This window comes from Mobula birostris, chromosome 27, assembly GCF_030028105.1.
Source record: "Mobula birostris isolate sMobBir1 chromosome 27, sMobBir1.hap1, whole genome shotgun sequence".
NCBI lineage: Eukaryota > Metazoa > Chordata > Chondrichthyes > Myliobatiformes > Myliobatidae > Mobula > Mobula birostris.
In genome coordinates, this window is record NC_092396.1 from 9,025,055 (window position 1) to 9,047,799 (window position 22,745).

The 22,745-nt window shown below is 40.5% G+C and overlaps 1 protein-coding gene across 7 annotated transcripts in view; it reads left to right on the top strand.

Annotated features, from left to right (window-relative positions):
• The window catches only part of kif1b (kinesin family member 1B), a 274,231-nt gene that overhangs the window by 195,879 nt on the left and 55,607 nt on the right, over nt 1–22,745 (top strand). For 6 of the 7 annotated variants that reach the window (XM_072245131.1, XM_072245136.1, XM_072245132.1 and 3 more), the window contains 7 exons: nt 11,864–11,982; nt 12,483–12,568; nt 12,653–12,782; nt 14,758–14,920; nt 18,184–18,274; nt 18,389–18,507; nt 19,864–19,919. In XM_072245131.1, coding sequence (XP_072101232.1) covers nt 11,864–11,982; nt 12,483–12,568; nt 12,653–12,782; nt 14,758–14,920; nt 18,184–18,274; nt 18,389–18,507; nt 19,864–19,919 — 764 coding nt within the window. Of the gene's footprint in view, nt 1–5,351; nt 5,601–11,863; nt 11,983–12,482; nt 12,569–12,652; nt 12,783–14,757; nt 14,921–18,183; nt 18,275–18,388; nt 18,508–19,863; nt 19,920–22,745 lie in introns of all 7 variants that reach the window. The other variant, XM_072245139.1, reaches the window with a different exon arrangement.

The following is a 22,745-nucleotide window of genomic DNA, read 5'->3' on the forward strand; positions in this document are numbered from 1 at the left end:
AAAACATAGGAGCAGAATTAGGCCAAAATCAGCTCATCAAATCCGCTCTGCCATTCCATCAGGGCTGATTTATTATCCCTCCCAACCCCATTCTCTTGCCTTTTCCCCATAACCTTAGGTGTCCTTACTAATCAAGAGCCTATCAACCTCTGCTTTAAATATACCCAGTTTATCTCCCTGTGGCTCAGGATCCCATGGAGAATTGACAGGGGGTTGTTAAGGGGCTGATTACTTTAGCGGCAAAGTGCTGTATCGCAAGGTTTAATTTAGGGCCATTTAGAACTGAGCTAAAAAGAGTTTTTTATTCTGTAAAAACCCAGTAATTTTTCTCTGGCGGAGAATGACTGAATTTTGCACCTGAAGGAATTAATGTAGGAGGGCTGGGTAGTGGTAGAGGCAGATACGTTGGGGACATTTAAGAAACTCATGGATAGGTACATGGATGACAGAAAAATGGAGGACATGTAGGAGGGAAGGGCTGAATTAATTGTAGAGTAGGTTAAAAGGTAGGCACAATATAGAGGGCCGAGGGGCCTGTACTGTGTAGTATTGTTCTATGTTATAACACAGGGAACAGAGTAACAATTTGATGCTCCTGGTACAGAATAAGTGATGCTCCAGTTTCCTCCCACATTCCAAAGACACGTGGGTCAGTAGGTTAATTGGTCACTTGGGTGTAATTGGTTGGCGTAGGTTTGTTGGCCCGGAAGAGCCTGTTACTGTGCCATATCTCTAAAACACATAAATATTGGCTTTCCCAGCCTTGCTGAGGCAGTACTCACACCATTGGGACAGGACCACCACCACTACCTTTTTAAGAACATTTAGCCCCCGACCTTCCGGGGTGAATGACCTTTGCTTTTGTAGTCGTCTTCCACAGGTCATTCACAGCTGGGACAATAGCTGACTGCCTTCTGAAGGACTGGAGCCTACCTCTGGACAACAGATGGTACAGCTGAGGCTCACCTTGCACGTCGTGGTCCTGGACTGTGATCAGCCTGCCTTCCTCTTGTGGGACTGCTGACCTCAATGAAAGAGTAAATCCTGGCAGCCGGCGGGACCCACGTCCTGCAAGTACATTGTTACCTGAAAACTCGATAGAATCAAAGTTGTTTCAGCACCAGTGGAGGACCAGTTGGCCAAAGATAGATCCTCGCAGGGCAGTGTTTTAGGGGACAGCGTGATAGCGTAGCAGCTGGTGTAACCCTTACAGGAGTAGTGATAGAGGTTCAATTCCCGACGCTGCCTGTAAGGAATTTGTACGTTCTCCCTGTGTCCGCACAGATTCCTCTGGGTGCTCCGGTCTCCTCCCACATTCCAAAGGCGTACGTGTTAGGGTTAGTAAGTTGTGGGCATGCAATGATGGCGTCAGAGGCATGGCGACACTTGTGGGCTGCCCCCAGCACATCCTCAGACTGTGTTGGTCATTGACTCACATGATCTATTTCACTCCATGTTTCAATATTTTGATATCCATATCACAAACCTGATCTTTAAAAAATGTTCTCAAAAATCTATTAGTCCCATTATGCTTTCCACTTCCTGCAGGTTACTTTTCCCTCAGGTGTTTCCTTTCTGAAATTCCTAATTGACTCTTCTTGGTAGAAACAGTGCCATCTGGATTAAGGTCATGGTGCATTTTAGACCATAAGAAATAGGAGCAAGATTAGTTCATTCAGCCCATCAAGTCTGCAGTGTCATTCCATTGTGGCCAATTTATTATCCCTCTCAATCACATCCTCCTGCCTTCTCCCAGTAACTTTGGCAGCCTTATAATCAAGAACCTATCAACCTCCACTTTAAATGTACCCAATGACTTGGCCTCCACAGCTGTCTGTGGCAATGAATTCCACGGATTCACTACCCTCTGGCTAAAGAAATCTACATCCTCATCTCCATTCTAAATGGACGTCCCTCTATCCTGAGGCTGTGCTCTATGGTGCTACACTCCCCCACCACAGGAAACATCCTCTCCACATCCACTCTATCTAGGCCTTTCAATATTTGATAGTTTCATTGAGATCCCCCTCGTTTTTATTAACTCCAAGGTAAAGGTAGGGCATTGAAGAATGCAGTAGAATAGAGGGATCTAGGAATAATGGTGCATAGTTCCCTGAAGGTGGAATCCCATGTGGATAGTATGGTTATACGGTTATGGTTATAAAGGGAAGTTGTGAGGTAGACCTCACATCTTCCTTTTATCTTTGCCTACCATTTTAACATGAGGTCTTTACACCACATGCACATCAGGATGGCTTCTCTTTGTTTACAGTATCTTGTACTCCTCGTTTTTCAACAAAATAAATCCTTGTTGCTCCAAGGTAATTCCAGTTTTCTGTTCCGATTCCTGCATCTGTGGTCTTTCGTTAAAAGGCTCATTTATTATCAAAGTATGCAACTCTGAAATTCTTCTTCTCCAGATAGTCACGAAACCAAGAAAGAAAAGAGCAGCAGCAAGATCGTCAACCTCCAAGTCCCTCCTCCCTGCGCAAAAAACAAACAAAAATGGAACAGTCACATTGATCCCCAAATGCCCCTCCCCCACACACATAAAAACGAGAAAAATCAAGCGTTTCTTCATCAAGGGTCTTCTTAAGAGGATTTTTCTTTGAGAGTCTCTTTTACCTGGAAATTCTTCAAATGATTCAGTTAGATTCAACAGCTGATGGCAGAATAGCATGGTACCAGTGACCCGGGTTCAATTTCCTACCATTGTCTGTAAGGAGTTTGTAAGTTCTCCCAGTGAGCATGCGTGTTTTCTCTGTGTCCTCCCAGAGTCCAAAGATGTGCTGATTAGGATTAAAGTTATTACACTGTAGGCTTGCTATTTTGGCACTGGAAATGTGACACTTGCAGGCTGCTCCCAACATATATTTGGACTGTGTTGGTCTTTGACACAAATGACTCATTTCACTGCACCCTGTATGCTGTAATGTACATATGACAAATCACGCTGATCTCTAATCTTAAATCCATGCTGCCCATCTCCAATCTTTAGTTTTAAATCCATGCTGCATAGACTTGTTCAATGTTCAATCCATTTTCCTTGTTAATTTCCAGCTGCAGCCCGGTCTTGCTGAAGCTCACCATATCCATAATCTTCAAGCTGGATTTGTGTTTGCAATTATTTTATCCTGTTGTTGGATGCTGATGTTTTTGATCCAAGGTTGTTTTGGTAGTCATGAAAGAGGCACAAAACTTGTTGCTTGTTAAGAGCTAATAGAACGAAAAGGATTGGAAATGGAGAGTAACAGGGGTCTAGTAGGGGAAGGGAGAGAAGTAAGGATGAAAGAATAAAGTTGGCTAGGTAGTGTGTTCAATTCTTTTTATACTATAGATAAGAAACATTCCATTCAAATTTTTACGTAAGAGTTAACCAATCAGATAGCCCCCATTCAAATAATCCTACCAAGAGAAGCTTTCAGAGTCATACAAATGTATATACATATTGTGGCCACTGGGAAGCATACTAAACAGTTACTGTGCGTGTGTAGAAGTTGTTATATAAAATACAAGCAGGCAATTAATTGTTAAACTGCACAAGAAGTAACAATTATGCTGTATAATCCAACGCCCTCCTGATGTGTCCATTCATTTTTTGGTGTCTTTAGTTGTGTATCTTTCCCGATTCTTCCCTATTCTTCCCTATGGCTTACTGTTCACACTTTGAGACAGTCCAGTGAAGTAGTGAGGGGGGCTCCTGTATAGCTGGAGGTGCCTTATTTCTCAGGAGATGTTAAACCAAGTTTGCACTTTCATATGTACATTGGATCTCATGGTGCAATTTTGAATACCAGTTGATATTTTTTCCCCTCAGTTTCATGTCTAACTATCTCTCCGTTGACAACAGAGGTTGATCATTTGGTCACTTTGTGTGGGGAAAATGCTGTGAGCCAATTGGATGCAGTGTGTCCTGTGTACAGCAGTGACCGCACTTTAATTGGTTGTGAAGTACTTTGAGATGTCCTGAATACAAGAAGGATGTCAGAAATTCAAGCCTTTAATTTCTATTTTTGATTATTGCCTGTTGCTGTAGAGGTAGTTTAAAATCTTTTATAATTTTCATTGCTGCTGCACTCTTTTAAGCTACTATTTTTCTTATGACCATTCGGGTGTTTGGGTCCCACACACCACCTGCCAAACCGGCTAACCGCTCAGCCTGTCACCTACCCAGCCACCAACTTTTCCCCACACCTATCTAATGACTTCATTTTCTTTCCTGACCTGTTTATTCCTGTGTTGTTTAGTATCTGGCTGCTACAGTGGACCTAATTTTATACCTTTGGGATCTTGTTTTTTAAATGTGTCCAGTTTCCAACATCCCCTCAGTAGGAACTTAACCTTGGAAGAAGTGATCTTGCAGTAGGTTAAAAGGTCAGCACAACATCATGGACCGAAGGATATACTGTGATATAATGTTGAATGTTCAATGAACGGACAGTTTAATCCCCCCGTTGTAAAATCTGACATGGATCACCACTCCGTGTCAGATTCCTTTCAGCCAGTGTGTTATACTGACACCAGGTAGACCTCACCTTTCTCTAGCTGAAACCTTAACTCTGTTTCTCCTTCCACAGCTTTACCTGCGCATTTACAGTATTTTATGTTTCTTTTGCAAAGAATTCACTAATTATAAAAACCTTTTAACTTCAGCATTCCTCTTTATCCTTTATTTTTGGCAACGTTGTACTAAAACTTAAGGACTAAATTTGCACAGTTAATGAAAGTGATTCTACTTCTAAAGGAATTATTAATTGGAATACTTTTAAGGCTCAGGCAGCATGTATGGAAAAGGATAAACTTCGCTCTCACTGGACTTCGACTTCTAGCTTGTACTCCTTTTCCTTCCTCCAACCTTATTTTCTGGCTTCTTGCCCCTTCCAATCCTGAAGGAGGGTCTCGGCCCGAAACGTTGACTGTTTATTCCTCTCCATAGATGCTGCCTGACCTGCTGAGTTCCTTCAGCATTTGGTATGTGTTACTCTGGATTTCCAGCATCTGCAGAATCTCTGGTTTACAGAATGTCTGAAGTTCTCTTTCCGTTTATTTTCCCCTTGTAAATTATTTTCTCAAAAGTAAATTACTGGTAGATCATTGGATATTTGATCCATTTAAGAAAAGCAATTATTTTTTAAAATGCTCTTTTCCTTTACAGTGTTCATCTTTAATACTTGCATCACTAGGTCTCTAATGTTTTAACGTATTCAAGTGAAGTATAAACAGCAAACTGTTCATTCTAGCTTGCAGAGATTGAAATAACCATTAACACCTATTTTTTTTCTCTGAAATAAAAGTCAGTCATGACGTGTGCGATGGAAAATAACCCTTTCTTACCCTTAACTACACTCCAGTTCCCCAATTTTCCACGGCTGCGTGAACGAGCATGTTGCTGACCGCACACCCTCGCCCACCTTCTCCACAGCTGACTCTGACATCACCGAGCTTGCTGATGAGCAGCAAGACCAGATGGAAGATTTGGACGATGAAGCCTTTGTGGACGATACTAGCTCAGATCTGGGCAATGAAGAGGCATCCGACATCTTCAGCGATGGCCGGGATCCGTTTTATGACCGCTCCCCTTGGTTCATTTTAGTGGGAAGGTTGGTGAGGTTCCTAGGAGAACACTGGGAAGGGACTAGCTCTTTTCATTGGAGGTGTCAAAAGCAATTGTATTTAACCGTGTTTAAGGAGGATTGCTTCATTTCACTATTTAGCTCATGGAACTAGAGATTTTCATTAATGTTTTGAAAAAAAAATCACAATCCATAACCCCATCTGTTCGTTCGTAAATTGGTGCGGTGCCTACCTTCTCAAGTAAGGACATTTAACATTCCTCAATTTCAAAATATTTGTAGCTAATGCTGCTGGCGTCAGCTCACCCCAAACAGATTAAAGGATTTGTGTCGGCTGTTTTTAAGCTCTGGATATAAGATAGTACTCCAGTCGCCATTACTGATAAGAATAAAAACTGAAATGTGTTATTTTGACAAGCTGCTGCTGAGTAAAATGTTGTTCTAATCTCTATATATAGTTCATGAGAATTACATTTACTTTGCAGCGTTAATAATTATTTTTTTCCCCTGGTAATCTTGACCTTTGTGTTACCCTTCTGTCGATAATTCAAGCTGGTTAGCTGACCCCCAAAATATATAAGAGCAACAAAATAGATTGCTTCAAAATCAAAGTTGTTCACTCTGATATGGGATTCATTTGGGTCCTTGTGACACAGGATTTTGACACATCTTGCGGCTGAAACTAGTTTTAGGAACACATCTATTTTTCTCCAGTCTGAATATTTTTAAACGATCCAAAACACAGCACTTCCCTTGTGGGTCTGGCTTGCATCTGATGCTTTCTCAGAAATTTAAAAAAAAAACAAGTGACCATGCATACTGAAGAACTATGATTAAAAATCTTGAATCCCCAAGGCTGCATCTCCATGTGTTAAGGATTAACAAGAGAGAGTTGCTTTTTTTAAAAAAAACTTATGCAGATACTGTTGGTAAGTCAAAGTGACACTTTGCATTTACATAATGTTTTTTCACATTAAAAGCAAATTTCTCTTGTTAATCTTTAACACATGGAGGTGTAGACCAGGGGATTCAAGATTTTTTATCGTCATTCTTCAGTACGTGAATGTAAAGGAGAGCAAAATGATTGTTAGTCTGAATCCGATGCAGATTTAAAAAAACACAATACACATAAAGAACCTTATTTTTAGAAAATGCATTATAAATATATGCTTAGTGGTCTTCTTCTGTAGCCCATCCACTTCTAGATTCGATGTGTTGTGCGTTCAGAGATGCTCTTCTGCACGTCGCTGTTGTAACGTGTGGTTATTTGAGTTACTGTCACCTTCCTGTCAGCTTGAACCAGTCAGTCTGGCCATTCTCCTCTGACCTCTCTCATTAACGAGGTGTTTCCACCCACAGAACCACCACTCACTGGGCTGTTTTTTTTTGTTTTTCACACCATTCTTTGTAAACTCCAGAGGTGTGAAAATCCCAGGAGATCAGCAGTTTCTGAGATACTCAAACCACCCTGTCTGGCACCAACAATCATTCCACAGTCAAAACCACTTAGATCACATTTCTTCCCCATTCTGATGTTTGGCCTGAACAACAACTGAACCTCTTGACCATGTCTGCATGGAGTTGTTGCCTCATGACTGGCTGATTAGATATTTGCATTAACAAGCAGGTGTACAGTGGCCACTGAATGTAGATATAAAAGCAATCCTATGCTTCAGGGATGTGAAATGCATTACAATGATGCAACCTCAGGGAGAATAATGCTTTTTTCTAGCTGTAATACTGCCATGGTCAAACATTTTATTGACCAATTAGTGCAAAGCAGATAAGAGATGCATACATTTTTTGCCTAATTCCATGAGCTAAATTAACTCTATTGTGTGACTGGGTTGCAAATGGAACCCATAATAGATACATTGAATGTATATGTCATTTTCTGAAATATTGAGGGAGAAGATGCAATTTGATCTCCTTGTAAATTTATGCAGCAGAGCTTTCTTATTAGCTCAGTGAGTTTTTGCCAGCCATGTTTATGGGTGAATATACTTGAAGGATTGAATCAACACTAAAATTGAGTTAATTCCTCTCTCCAAAGCAAAGAACAAGTGCTGCCATTGGCGACCATATATTAAAAAAAAAATCCCAAATTGGTCCAGAATCAGAATTGGGTTTATTAGAACTGGCATGTGTTGTGAAATTTGTTTTGCAGCAGCATACAGTGCTGATTTACAATAAGAAAAAATTTTAAATATGGCTAGTGCAAGAAGTAAGTTTGTGCTCATTGGTTCATGGGTCTATTCAGAAATCTGATGGCGGAGGGGAAGGAGCTGTTTCTAAAATAAATGCGATAAAATTTGACCATAACCCAGGCTATTTGGATGTTAATATTATTTCCTGGATCATTTCAGTGCTTGTACAGAGCTCCCATGTCAGTAAAAATAAATTACGGTTCTTGTATGATTATTTCCATTTGGATGTATCTTTATATTCCTCAATCTATAATCTGATCATCCAAAACCAAATATTTAGCCCAGAATGGAATGGCCTGTGTTTTGGCATTTAGCAGGATATTAAGCATATTTAATAAGCAGGTTTTGCTGGATGAATTGTTTGTTGAATTTACTTGGATTGTTAAAAGAGCTTGTCCCTTTTACCATCTCCCATGGCATGCTGGGGCAGTATGACAATTTCATAGTTCCAATTTCCTCGTCATTAAAAGGATTTCTTTGTAAAAGTTGTCTGCTGTCCTCAAATTACATATGTGCGTTTTACTAGTTCAACATTCCTTTAATATTGGCTGTAATTTTTACTTTTTGATTAGAATTTTATTTGGAAGATAGTTTTGTTTGAAATTTGTTTATCAACATGCCATTTTTTTACCTCACCAATCTTACTGCTGATACTCACCCTCTTCAGTCTGCTTAAAGGAAGGCACATTAAGTGTAGATGTTGCTACAAATTTCAAACTGTGTTTGATGAGAGCGACTTTCTTCTTCTCGATGACTTGGCAATTCCCAAAATTTGTTCGGTTCGTTCTTTTCAAAAAGTTGATGTGCTTTCTCATCAAAGTCGAGACCAGGTTTGAGGAAGAAGGCAGGATGAATTGACATTAAGGCATTGTAAACGTCCATATCAGATTCAACATCAGGTTTAATATCACTGACACATGTCGTGAAATTTGTTGTTACAGCAGTACAGTGCAATACATTGAAAAACTATAAATTACAATAAGATATATATTAAACTAAATAAGTAGTGCAAAAATAGTGAGGCAGTGTTCTGGGTTCATTGTCCATTCAGAAATCTGATGGCAAAAGGGGAAGAAGCTGTTCCTAAAATGTAGAGTACTTTTCAAGTGTTTCTGATCAGGCCTGTAAAATGTGATTTCTTCATTGGCAGTAGCTGGAAAAATTGCAACTTGTATACTACAATTGTTTCTTAATTTTGATAATTTCTTTTTACCATGCAGTACTAAAGTATAGTTGTGCTAATAAATGCTGCAACTAATACTAATGAACCCTGCCAATCTCTTTTGGATTCTTTTGGATTATTCAAATTGTAAACATTAGTGCTTTTTTGCTTGTTTTTTTTTCTTTCTGATAAGCTTTTGTAGTAAGTGTGCTTACTGACTCGAAGCAGACTGAATAAGGCTCATGTAATTCATTTCAGTTTCCATTTTGGGTCTTTTATTTGTCTCATTTTTAATCTTCATAATGCTAGTTTGCCATATTTACCTGTTTTTACAATGTTTATTTCAGTCGGATTATAATTCATCTTTCTGTTTAGCTTTCATTTTACAGCACTCTCCCTCCCTGTCCCTCTCACACAGTTGGAAGATGTGTGGGCTGGTAAAACAAATCTGTCCGAAACTTTGGCCCTTGTGACAGGGTTCGGGAGTGGGTTGAGGCAGTAACAAACCATAGTTGTTATTCATATTTATAACCCATCTATCTGAACAGTAAGGATCTGCAGATATCCCATTAAGTGGCTGAAGGCCACCTTGAAGACTGACAAAACATAGCATGTTGGATCCTAGTGATTTCCAAAGGTTCAGGAGCCAAGAATGAGGCGTAAAACTTGCTGCTTAACTGCCGTTTTATTAAGAACAAAGAAAAGAGAGTGAGAACAAATAATTTGTGATAGTCTTATCCAAAAACTTGCTCTGGCTAAAAAGATATAGCAATTAATCTATAAAACAGCCAGATTCAAGTGGTGCAGATCCTGAACAGAAATACTAAGAAGCTTGTAGAAAAATACAAAAGCGGCTATACTACAAATGCTGGAAAATTCATTGAACGGTTACACTGATATAGGTGATTATATAAAAATACAAGCAAGGAAAGGCAAGTTAAAAACCAGTTCTACAGTCTAATGTAGTGTTTTCTTTTTGCAGATTTTGATATTGGTATTATCAATTAATATGCAGGGTGTTGTTCCTTTAATTATCTTTTGTTTTTAATCGTGTTGTCCAGGTTAAGTAACAAATTTTGGAGAGGAGTGACATAGAGAAATAGAATAAAGTTCAAAGTAAAATTATTATCAAAGTACATATATATCACCATACACAACTCTGAGATTTGTTTTCTTGTGGACACACTCAGTAAATCCAACAAACGTAATAGAATCAATGAAAGACTGCGCCCAACAGGGCGGACAACCAGTGTACCAGATAGCAAACTGTGCAAATACAAAAAGGAAAAAAAAAATCAATGTATAAGCAATAAATATTGAGAACGTGATATGAAAATCATTAGCAAATCACAACCAAAACTTTGAACTTAAGTTCCAAGTTCAAGGCAAATTTATTATCAAAATACGTACAATATGTTACCATATGCTGCCCTGAGATTAATTTTCTTGTGGTCACCCAACAGTAAATGGAAAGAAACACAATAGAATCAATGAAAATGTGCACAAAACAAGATGGACAAACAAAAAACTGCAAATACAAAAAGAAAAAAAACAAATAAAATAATAGTAATAAATAAATAATCAATAAATATTGAAGACATGACATGGAGAGTTCATGAAAAGTGAGCCCATAGGTTGCGGGAACAGTTCAGTGATGGGTGAGTGAAGTTAAGTCAAGATCCCCCCGTTCAAGAGCCTCATGGTTGAGGGTACTAGCTCTTCCTGAAATATTACTGACTAGTTATGGGCACCTCCTGATCTTGGGTAATGGGATTAAAGTTGGCTGTCATCTATGCCTCATTCCGGACTGCTGCATTAAGCATGTCATCTGTCAGTTTTGCACGGTAACATTAACGTGGTCTGTGAATACAATATAGTCAATGGCCACGCATTGTAAATCTGCAGAACTAGCAGAAGTAAACTGTAACTTCAGAAACCTGAACAAAGTTGGCAAGTTGGGCTTTATGTAAAATTGGGAAGATTAACTACAATTAAATGTGTCCAGCAAATAACACGAGAATCTCTAAATCTAGATTAAGTAAATTCAAATCAAACTTGTTCTTGAATTTAAAAACCAGATGGTCTTATAGTGTTCCTAGCATAATGGTTTTTGAAATTCATTGACGTTGGCAACCTTTATAGCAAACGTGCCCTTGTTCCTAAATTTAAATCTTTCCCTGAGGCATTTGTTATCTAATATTCCTTACTGCCTATTACACCACTGGCGTTTCAGGCAGCGTTGAAGGTCCTTCATCTCTGGTGGTGTTCAGGGCTTCCTTCATCGTGTCAGTAGCTTCCTCTGTTTTCGCTACTGTCAGTCACACAAGTCCACCAGGAATACTGTCGCACTCAGGTGTAGAAGGATTTTTCATTGCTGTTTCCGTAACAATTCTGTTTGACCTGTCAGTGTTGTTAGCCTTGAGCTGAACCCAGAACCTGGAGGTTCGTTGAACCATTCTTAGTCTGGCCTCTACCCTTTTAACCTGTTTGGTCTGGATGACCCTACCAAGAGCCAAAGCATAAAGCCCTGACTCCAGCCAGCATAGCTCTCTGGGTCATTGCAACATGCGTACCTCCAAACCCAAGGTTATGGTCCTGTCTTGGGAGGGTGTTATCTAAGATACAGCTGAAATGTTGCCTTTCCAGCAGTCTCATAAATCCTGTGGAGGTCTCTGACCAGTCAGCCATCTACTTGAATGATGTTTCTTCTAGAGGTAATTGGAAAAGCTTTTTACAATTTTATCCTGGATCAAAGTTCTCACTGATTCATTTTCCTGCACTTGGTGATACCTATCTTAAAGAGAGGTGATTCAACAGTATCTGCATATCCTTACTGTCAGGTGTTGCAAAGATTCATGCAGGATTCGCAACTTTAAATAATATTTTGTCCCTGTCTTGTCTTTTTTTTTTCTCCTCCACAGGGCCTTTGTTTACCTCAGCAATTTGTTGTATCCTGTGCCCCTTGTTCACAGGATTGCTATAGTTAGCGAGAAGGGCGAGGTCCGGGGATTCCTCCGAGTGGGCGTGCAGGCCATCACAGGTAGGTTGACCTGCAATGAATCCCTCAAGGCTGAGGTTTAGTGAAAACTAAAACCAGGTAGTTTGACTGAGATGCCCTTATTACACCATGAGATTGACTCTTCCGATTGATTCATTTATTTTTACCCCAATCCCAAAATAATGACTTCAATATCTTCCGTGGTTTCTAGAAGGTAAACAGAAGGGCAGCCCGATGGTATAACTGTTATCGTGACAATATTACTGTTTATTTACCACTGCTGTCTGTAAGGACTTTGTAAGCCTTCCCCATGACCACATAGGTTTCCTCCGGGTGCTGAGGTTTCCTCCCATATTCCAAAGACACATAGGTTCTCAGGTTAAGTGGTCACATTGGTGTAATTGGGCAGCACATGGTGTGTGTTGTTCCAGATTTCTGCAGAATCTCTCACGTTTATGATTTACTCCTCTTATTATTATCTTTGTGTGTCCAACTTGTACTCGTTTGGAGTTCACCTAAATGTTTTATGTTTGAACTTCCAGCTGATGACGAGGCGCCAGATTACGGATCGGGCATTCGCCAATCCGGGACTGCTAAAATCTCATTCGATGATGAGTATTTCCAGGAGGTATGGCTATCTTGCAACCTACTGCTGTATTTAATGCTTGTTACTTGAAGGTCCTGACCAGCACAAACGTTGCTCTAATTGCAGAGTGGCATTTCTTCCATGGTGATGTCACGCTCTGGGCTGTCACTGGAGGAGCTTAGGATTGTGGAAGGGCAAGGTCAAAGTACAGAGGTCGTTACCCCATCGGAGGAGCTGAACAGAATCAACGAGCTCGGTAAATAGTTTTCAATGAACTTTAAATAAGCACTGCAGTGTGAACAGTAGCAATGGCTTTTTCAGACGGCTTTTGGAGTATAATGAGATTATTCTAGATGTCCAACTGAGAACTTATTTTACAGAATTCAATATAATTCCTTCATCAGAACGGAAAGCCATTTCAATAACCTCATCAGGGTTTGGTAATACAAATCATAACAAGCACAGCTGGATAAATCTTACTGTTAAGTATTTCTTCAAAATCCTATTGGGAGTTGTGGAGTACTGAGCAAATCTGGTGCTTAAAGCTTATTCTGCAGCACTCAAACTCGGTTAGGGCAGCAGGGAAGGGCACGGTGGTGGGATTGTCTTGGTGCAAGGGGGCTGAGAGGAGGTGGAATTTGCATCCAAAAGTGGTTTTTAAGACACTCTGCTTACAGCCTGAGTACAGATGGGTAAGTAGTTATTTTAGGAAATTAAACTGAGAAGATGGAGAAGAATGACCGTAGGGGAGCACAATGGGTAGAGTGACCATAATTTGGTATGTGTAAGTGAAGACACTGTCAACCTCCACTTTTCATATACCCAATGAAGTGGCTTCCGCAGCCATCTGTGGCAATGAATTCCACAGATTCACCAGTCTCCAGCTCAATAAATTCCTCCTCGTCTCCCTTCTAAAGGGACGCCCTTCTGAGGCTGTGTCCTTTGGTCCTAAACTCGCCCTCTATTGGAAACATCTTTCCACGTCCACTCTGTCTAGTCCTTTCAATGTATGATACATTTCAATGAGGGAACACTCACAACACGCTGGAGGAACTCAGCAGGTCGGGCAGCATCTGTGGAAACGATCAGTCAGTGTTTCGGACTGATCGTTTCCACGGATGCTGCCCGACCTGCTGAGCTCCTTCAGCGTGTTGTGAGTGTTGCTTTGACCCCAGCATTTGCAGATTATTTTGTGTTTACGATTTCATTGAGGGATATGTATGTATGTATGTACGTTTGTTGATTGAGATACAGTGTGCAATAGGCCCTACCAACCCTTCGAATGGCACCACCCTGACTTAACCCTAGCCTATTCACGGGACAATTTACAATGACCAATTAACCTACCAACTGGTCCGTTTTTGGACTGTGGGAGGAAACTGGAACCCATGCAGTCATGGGAAGAACGTGCGAACTCCTCCAGGCAGCAGCAGGATTTGAACCCGGGTTGCTGGTACTGTAAAGCGTTGTGCTAACCTCTATGCTACCGTGTCACACTAGAAAGGAGTTTACCACTAAACATAATTCCCTTTAACTGCTTAGTCTACTGGAACAAAGATCGTGAGTATTTTTTTTTAAAAAAACAAATAACAATTAGAGTCACAGAGCTATATGACGCAGAAATGGGCCCTTCGGCCCAACTGGTCGATGCTGTACAAGATGCCCCATCCTGGCTAGTCCATTTGCCAGCGCTTGGCCCATAGCGTTCTAAACTTTCTAATCCTTGTACCTATCCAACTGTCTTTTAAATTTTTGTTAACAATGATAATTAAATTATAATTACATTGTTAAAATAGATTTTTAAAATTAGATTATTAAGATTATGACCCTTTTACTTTATTGATTCCTGTTTTCATTCTAATCACTATTAAAGTACGACACTCAATTTTGAGAAGACGTGATATTTTGAGAATTAGTAAAGTGCTTTTCTGTTAAAGAAGTTAGTGATTAAAATACATTTTGTTTATTTATTTGTGAAATAAGCCGCATTGCACTTAACAGTAAGTTTGACCTTTGATATTTCCTACGGCCACTTTCTATTTGAGGAAGCTTAAAATATAAATATGTTTTTCAGAGTATTTTATGTTTGAATTTTTTTTCTGTACATTAAAATGGAAGCAAACAACAGCTGTAATGGAAGAAGGTTATTGTTCAACCCTTTTTCTTTTGAATTGTGTATTAACTGATTGAGAAATCAATTATTGCAATTGTTCTTGGGACTTCAACAACAGGTTTTAAATCGAGTACAGAATTGGATCCCAAGTTATCCTCGGAGAAAATCTCTGAAGATGTTACTGAGCACCTGAAAATTGGCAGCGTTTTCACGTTCCGGGTGACAGTGTTACAAGCAAGTGGGATCCCGCCCGAATATGCAGACATCTTCTGTCAGTTCAAGTAAGGATCTCCAGACTTCACATCTCTTTGTAAATGTCGTCTCAAATGTACTAAAAGCAGTGACAGCTGCCACTTTCACTGTGGATTTAGCAGGTTTCAAAGTGATGATGCACAAATTAGGAAATATCTTCATAAAGTTCAAAGTAAATTTGTTATCAAAATACATATATGTCACCGTACAATATCCTGAGGTTCATTTTCCTGTGAGCATTCAGAGCAGAACAAAGAAATACGATAGAATCAATGAAAAACTACACACAAAGACTGACAAGCAAACGATGTGCAAAAGAAAGCAAGTTGTGCAGATACATTAAAAAGACAAATAATAGATAATTTAAAAGAAAATAATAATTGAGTCCTGACGAAGGGTCTCGGCCTGAAATGTCGACTGCATCTCTTCCTAGAGATGCTGCCTGGCCTGCTGCCTTCACCAGTTACTTTTATGTGTGTTGTTAATAATTGAGGGTATGAGTTGTAGAATCCTTGAAAGTGAGTTCACAGGTTGTGGAATCAGTTCAGTGTTGAGGTGAGTGAAATTATCCACACTGGTTCAGGACCCTGATAGCTGAAGGGTAAGAACTGTTCCTGAATCTAGCAGTGTGGAATCTAAGGCTCCTGTACCTCTTTACTGATTGCAACAGCGAGAAGAGAGCATGGCCTTGACGGTGGGGGGGGGGGTCCTCGATGATTGATGCTGCTTTCTGGTGGCAGTGCTTCTTGTAGATCTGCTCACTGTTGGGGAGGGCGTTGCCGGTGCTGGGCTGGGCTGTGTCCTCTACTTTTTGTAGACTTTTCAGTTCTTGGGCGTTAGTATTTCCATACCAGGCCATGATGCAACCAGTTAGGACACTCTCCACTGTGCATCTATAGAAGTTTGTCAAGGTTTTAGATGACGTGCCACATCTGTGCAAACCATTAGAGATGGGAACTGTGTCATTCTATATACATATGCCTTGTCCTTTTGAATGCATCAGCTACATTGCTAATGCGCACCAGTCCATTCTAAAACAGCTATCAAAGTGTTCAGAGAATATAACTATTTGTCATTCATGACTTGCTGCCTGTCGCCTCATTGAACTTGAAATTAGTCCACTTGGTGGTGTACTTCAGAGGGCAGCTTAGGTAGTGATATGTTTCTGTTCTATAAGATTAAAGATTGTTTAATGTCATTTCCAGTACAGAAGTGTAAAGGAGAAAGTAAAATCATTTCTCTGGATTCAATGCAGTGCAAAAAACATAGTAAGATAAAGAATACAATGACTAAAAACATAATAAATATAAAAACATAAGATAGGTTATATACATAGGCTGACACCAGGCACAGGAGTGTCTGTACATTAGGCGACTCTGACAGGAAATGATAAAGTAGTTGTGGTGGGGCGGCTTAGTGTGCAGAGCTGCTGATGAGCCTTTACTGCTTTGGGACTTCATGATGATGGGTAGCTGATCAAGGACCTATTTGTTGCCTCTACTCTGCAATTAAAGTACCTGTTCTTTCTCTTTCTGCATGCACCCCCAACTCCTCTCCTCCCTCATTCCCTTTGCTACTTTAGTAAGTATGCCTGGTGCCAAGTGCACTAGGTAAATGGATGCTATAATTTTCCCCTGACCAAGGCAGAGTTCACTGATACAGTGAAGTGCACCATCTAGTGGAAATACCTCAAACTGAAAACTCACTAAATCAGAAATTCCATCAATATCTGCTGTTGTCATATCCTGTTTGACAAAATTGTCTTCGACAATAACACCACATCTTGTTGAAGAATAAATCCATATAACACAGGAGCAAACTCAGGCCATTCAGCCCATCGAGTCTATTCCAATATCCCATCATGGCTGATTTATTTTTTCTTTCCACTGTATTCTCCTGTCTTCTCCCCGTAACCTTTGACACCCTTACTATTAAGAACCTACCAACTTTTGCTTTAAATATACCCGACCAGCTGGCCTCCACAGCCACCTGTGGCAACGAATTCCACAAATTCACCACCCTCTGGCTAAAGAAATTCCTCCTAATCCTGTGGTAAAGAGACATCCTTCTATTCTTTTATTTTCTGTACTTTTGAGTTTTGCTCCATGTGCGCATTTTCAGATGCAAAATATGTAATTTTCTATCAAGTTCAAATATAAATGACGCTTGCTATTGACAATTCCCCCTTTCATTTGGAAAGAAGTGCATCCACAGAGGGAGAAAGAGTCCATGTAGGGCAAGAGAATTAGAGTATGTAGTGCCATTACGTGAAGAACCTCACAAACCTACAATAACGTTCTGTGTAATTGCTGAGAAGCCCTCTGGACTACAACATAAAGTATTAATATCTGTCACATCCAAACCAGGGCAGGTAGAATTCAACCCTCCACCCCTGAAAGACCTATGAGGTGAGCAAGTGGTGATATTTTTAATGATAATTGGATGGATTCCCTATTATTAGTTTGCAATTTATATTGAAAAGTTGAGCAAATGTAGGTAAATGAGGGGAGGTTTGATGGAGGTGTATAAAATTGAGGGGAATAGATAGTGTAAATACAAACAGGCTTTTTCCACGGAGGTTGAGTGCGACTAGAGCTTGGAGGTCATGGGTTAAGGGTGAAAGGTGTAATGTTTAAGGAGAACGTGAGGGGAAATTTCTTCACTTAGATGGTCATGAGAGTGTGGAATGAGCCGCTAGCACAAGTTGTGCGTGCAAGCGCAGTTTTAACCTTTAAGAGAAGTTTGGATAGGTAATGGATACTAGGGGTATGGAGGGCTATGGTCCTGGTGCAGGTCGATCTAAATGGTTTTGGCATGGACTAGAAGGGCCAAAGGGCCTGTTTCTGTGCTGTTCTTCTATATTACTCTGAGTCTTTCCGCATTTTCTATTTCTTTTTAACAATGGTAGCAGATTCCTTATGGTTGTTATAGCAGGACAGTTTATAATAACCAAATAACCTACCCAGTACGTCTTTGGACTGTGGAAGAAAAGTGGAGCACCCAGTGTAAACCCACATATTCCATGGGAAGGACGTGCAGAGACTCCTGCAGAACTTTGCAGGAATTGGACTCCAAACTCCAGAATGCCACCAGGTGTAATAGTTTTGTGCTAACCACACCTTAAAGAAACTGAAGTGAAGCAAAGGTAAAAGCCAAAAAAAAAAAATTCAAGCTCTAAGTAGAACCAAGAGCTGAAAGGTAGGAACTGTTTCACTTACAGCCGTTTCCTTCCCTCCTCCAATCTCGTCCTTAAGAGCGGTGATTGAATGCTAATATCACCAATATTTTACAGCTTTCTGCATCGTCATGACGAGGCTTTCTCCACGGAACCCCTGAAGAACGGCGGCCGGGGAACACCCCTTGGCTTTTACCACGTACAGAACGTGAGTCTGAATTACTATACCATTAACTGGCAGTTTCATCAGCCCTGTCCATAAGGATTTCACGAAGTCATTGAAAACTTGCCTTCTGAGACAGCCTATTGTTATTTTACTCAGATTGCTGTTGAAGTAACGGAATCATTTGTGGAATATATCAAGGTCAAGCCTATTGTATTTGAGGTATTTGGACACTACCAACAGCACCCCTATCATTACCAAGGGCAGGATTTTATCAGGTAAGAAGAAAGCAGGAAATTACATTCAATAAATGAACTCAATCAATGAATTGGATCTGTAGGAATTGTATTTCTATGTTGAAGGGAGCATCACCCTTGGGTCTCATGTAAGAAGCTGGAGAGGTCAGCTATGACCCTCCCCGTAATTGATCCATTGCTCAACAGCATCTTGGCTCCGTTTCTCTACTGCCTTTCCTTCCAGTTCTCCCGACCTTGAATATAATCAGTGACAGCCTCTCCGAGGTGGAGAATTCCAGAATTTCACCAAAAAACATAAAATCTTTTAAAATGTTTAAAAGGGCAACCTCCTTCTGGAGCAATGCCGGCAAGTCCCATATTCCACCCCCAAGATCTTTCAGCATCTTGTCAATTCCTGGTGAAATTTCGTACTTTGTAACTAGATAGACTCTTATTCACCCCCGAGGTTAGACCTATGGTTCAACTTTCCCACGTAACCCTGTTTCTCATCCCTCCATCTTCCCACTTCCACACCCACAACGTCCCCTCACCATAGTAATATAGTAAGAAACTGAATAAGTTGTGTTTCGAATCTAATGTATTTGCTGAAGTTAATTGGAAATACATTGAAGAGTATTGAACAGCCAGATTATATTGCACAGTTGCGAGGAAATTCACTGATCTTGTACACTCAGTAGCCACTTTAATAAGTACACCTGCTCGTTAATGCAAATATCTGACGAGCCAATCACGTGGCAGCAACTCAGTGCATAAAAGCACGCAGACGTGGTCAAGGGTTCAGTTGTTGTTCAGACCAAACATCGGAATGGGGAAAAAATGTGATCTAAGTGACTTTGGCCGTGGAATGATTGTTGGTGCCAGATGGGGTAGTTTGAGTATCTCAGAAACTGCTGATCTCCTGGGATTTTCACACACAACAGTCTCTTAGAGTTTGCAGAGAATGGAGAGAAAAGCAACAAACATCCAGTGACTGGCAGTTCCGCGGTTGAAAATGCCTTGTTAATGAGAGAGGTCAGAGGAGATTGGCTAGACTGGTTCAAGCTGACAGGAAGGTGACAGTAACTTAAATAACCACACATAGTGTGCGGAAGAGCATCTCTGAACGTACAACACATCGAATTCTGAAGTAAATGGGTTACTGCAGCAGAAGACCACAAACATTCCCTCAGTAGCCACTTTATTTTGTATATCCAGTACAGTGTGCACAGACACATTCCTCACGACATCAAATCACAGCAAGGGGGAATTAGTAGAATGCTGATAGGAAGGATGTACTGTTGTCTTTGCTTCTGTTTTTCCTACAGTTAGTTGGCTTAATATTCTTGCTTCTGTTTAACATGGGGGAATACTGAGAAAAATGTTTGTTTGTTTCAATAGAACTCCACAACCAGCTCGCAAATATTTTCCTCCTCCAATGCCTCTCTCAAAACCAGGTGAGTCGAAGTATGAAATCGAATTTTAAACAGAGTTAATTGCAGTCACGCCCAGTCTTTCATCTTAGCTCAGAGTCAGGTTTATCATCACTAGCATTGGTCCTGAAATGTGTTGTTTTGCGGCAGCAGTACAGTGTAATACGTAAAGTATACTATATATTGAGAAATATATATATTTTTTAAAAAGATAATTAAGTTGGGAAGAGAGCAAAAATAATACGGTACTGTTCATGGGTTCAAAGATCTGATGGCGAAGGGAAAGAAGCTGTTCCTAAAACTGGCTGCTGCTAGTTTATGTGATGGTAGAACAGTAACTTCTGTTTGTGATTAAGATTGCTAAATGGAGCTCATTATGTGGCCAGTCCCTCATTAATGGAGACTCTTTGATGCAAAGAATAACATTCAGCTTGTTACACTGCAGTGTCCAGTGCTGATATATGAACATCTATTCCTCCTCAGTTTCTTTCGTCCGTCTCTCTCTCTCTCTTCACCCCACTTTTCTATCTCTCTCTTTCATTTATCCTTCTCTCCCCTTCTCTTTGTTGCTTTAACTGATGCTGGACACTCATGCTGGACTGAAGGATAAATTGACCATTTTCTTACCACGGTACCATCCTATTCAGATGTCCAGTCAGATTACTTGATTTGAGTGCTATGCCAAGCAGCCACATTCAGTGAAGCGATAGACTAACAAATGTGTTACCTTTTTTATTGTATGTCTCTTGAAGTTCTTCATTTATGATCTTAATTCTATAAACTGGTTTCCTGCCATTATTTTGTTCATCTGTATTAACTAATAAAGATACAGTACTGTGCACATTTATATAACTAGGGTGTCAAGGACTTTTGCATGGTACTGTATTTATCAATGTGGAGTGGAGAGCCAGTTCGTAAATCTGGCGGGAGCAAAGGATATTGGGAATGTTGAGCGTGTATGGGATAGGTGACAGAGAAGGAGTGCCAGGGGCAGGGGGTTGTGTGGGTGCAGACTCACCCAGCCCTGAAACACAAGGCTAGGTCATTTGATTCCAAAAGATTTGTTTATTGATCATTATAGATCATCACAGAATATCTCACTGGTGCTTCCTACTCCCTCCCTTCTCCCTTCTCCTTTTTCCAACCATGATTCCCCTCTCCCTGCCCCCTTCCCACTCTCAGTCCACAGTAGAGACCCATATCAGAATCAGGTTTATCATCACTCACATATGTCATGAAATTTAATTTGTTTTTATTTCAGCAGCAGTACAGTGCAATACATAAAATTACTACAGTACAGTGCAAATGTCTGAGGCACCCTAGCCTCAGGGTCACCATATACTCCCCTGAGATTAATTATCTTGCAGGCATTCACAGTAGGACAAAGAAATGAAATAGAATCAATGAAAAACTACACACAAAGACTGACAAGCAGCCAGTGTGGAAAAAAATATAAAAAACATCATCAATCAAACAAGCAAATAAATAAATAGTGCTGAGAACACAAGGTTGTAGAGTCCTTGAAAGTGAGTGTATAGTTTATGTTCAGTGATCAATTTAGCATTGAGGTGAGTGGAGTTATCCCCGCTGGTTCAGCAGCCTGATATTTGAGGGGTAATAACTGTTCCTGAACCTGGTGGTTTGGGACCTAAGGCTCCTGTACCTCCTGCCCAATGGCAGCAGCAAGAAGAGAGCAATTCCTTTCCTCCCACAGATGCTGCTTAACCTGCTGAGTTCTTCCAGCAGATTGTTTGTTGCTCCAGATTCCAGCATCTTGAAGTTTCTTGTCTCTGTGATCTTTAGTGGGATTTTTATTTATTTAAATCTGCTTATTGAAATTGTTCCCTGCGTGTGGCTTGCCAACAACAGGCAAGGGTGGATAATGCAGTGAGCCTCACTTGCTTGCTTTATGATATGTGATATTTCTGTTAAAGGTTTCTAACATTTACTATTTCAAATCTTTTGCAACAGAGCTTGTCTACTTTTATGCTTGTGTTAAATAGTTTTCTAATACTACTTTTGCATGTTAATCATTTCTTTTCTGTTCATTCCCCTTCCTTTCCCTGTTAACCCTTCATCCTCCACACCATCCATCTCTGTTTGATTTCCTTTTTTTTTTCATTTCAGACCATAACCGAAAGATTGAGTTGATTAGGTATCTGATGTCTGGCTATGTAAATGTACAGTTGCTTGACGCTCTGTCTGAGAATGCCAACACGTTTGTAACATCTGCTGCCGGCTCATTCGTCAACACCACCGATCAGCTGCCAGCCTTTCTCATGCATCCTCTTCCCACCTGTCACATTCTGAAAGTCCCAAAGCATCATGGTTGGTAACTAGCACAGAGCCATGGCAAATTAGTGATGTTTGAGGATCCCATTTAGTGTAGTCTCCCCATGTCAAGCACCCATTTTGTTGTTTTGGATATGCAGACTGCGGCTTCGTGACCAACCAGTTATCATAGTGGTAGAAGTTTCCCTCTTAACCCTCCTCTTCTCCTCACCTGCCCATCACCTCTGGCGCACCTCCATCTTCCTTCCCTTTCTCCCATGGTCCACTTCCCTATCAGATTCCTTCTTCTGCAGCCCTTTACCTTTTCCACCTTTCAGCTCCCATCTTCTACTTCATCACCCCCTCCCATGCCTGCTCTCACCTTTCACCTGCCAGTTCCTCCCAATCCACCCACATTCCAATTCCGGCTCCTTCCCCCTTCCTTTCCAGTCTTGGCATAAAATGTTGTCTGTTTATTCCCCTCCGTTGATGCTTCTCGATTTGGTGAGTTCCTCCAGCATTTTGAGTGTACGTTGCTCTGGATTTCCAGCATCTGCGGAAACTCCTGTCTGCTGAAAT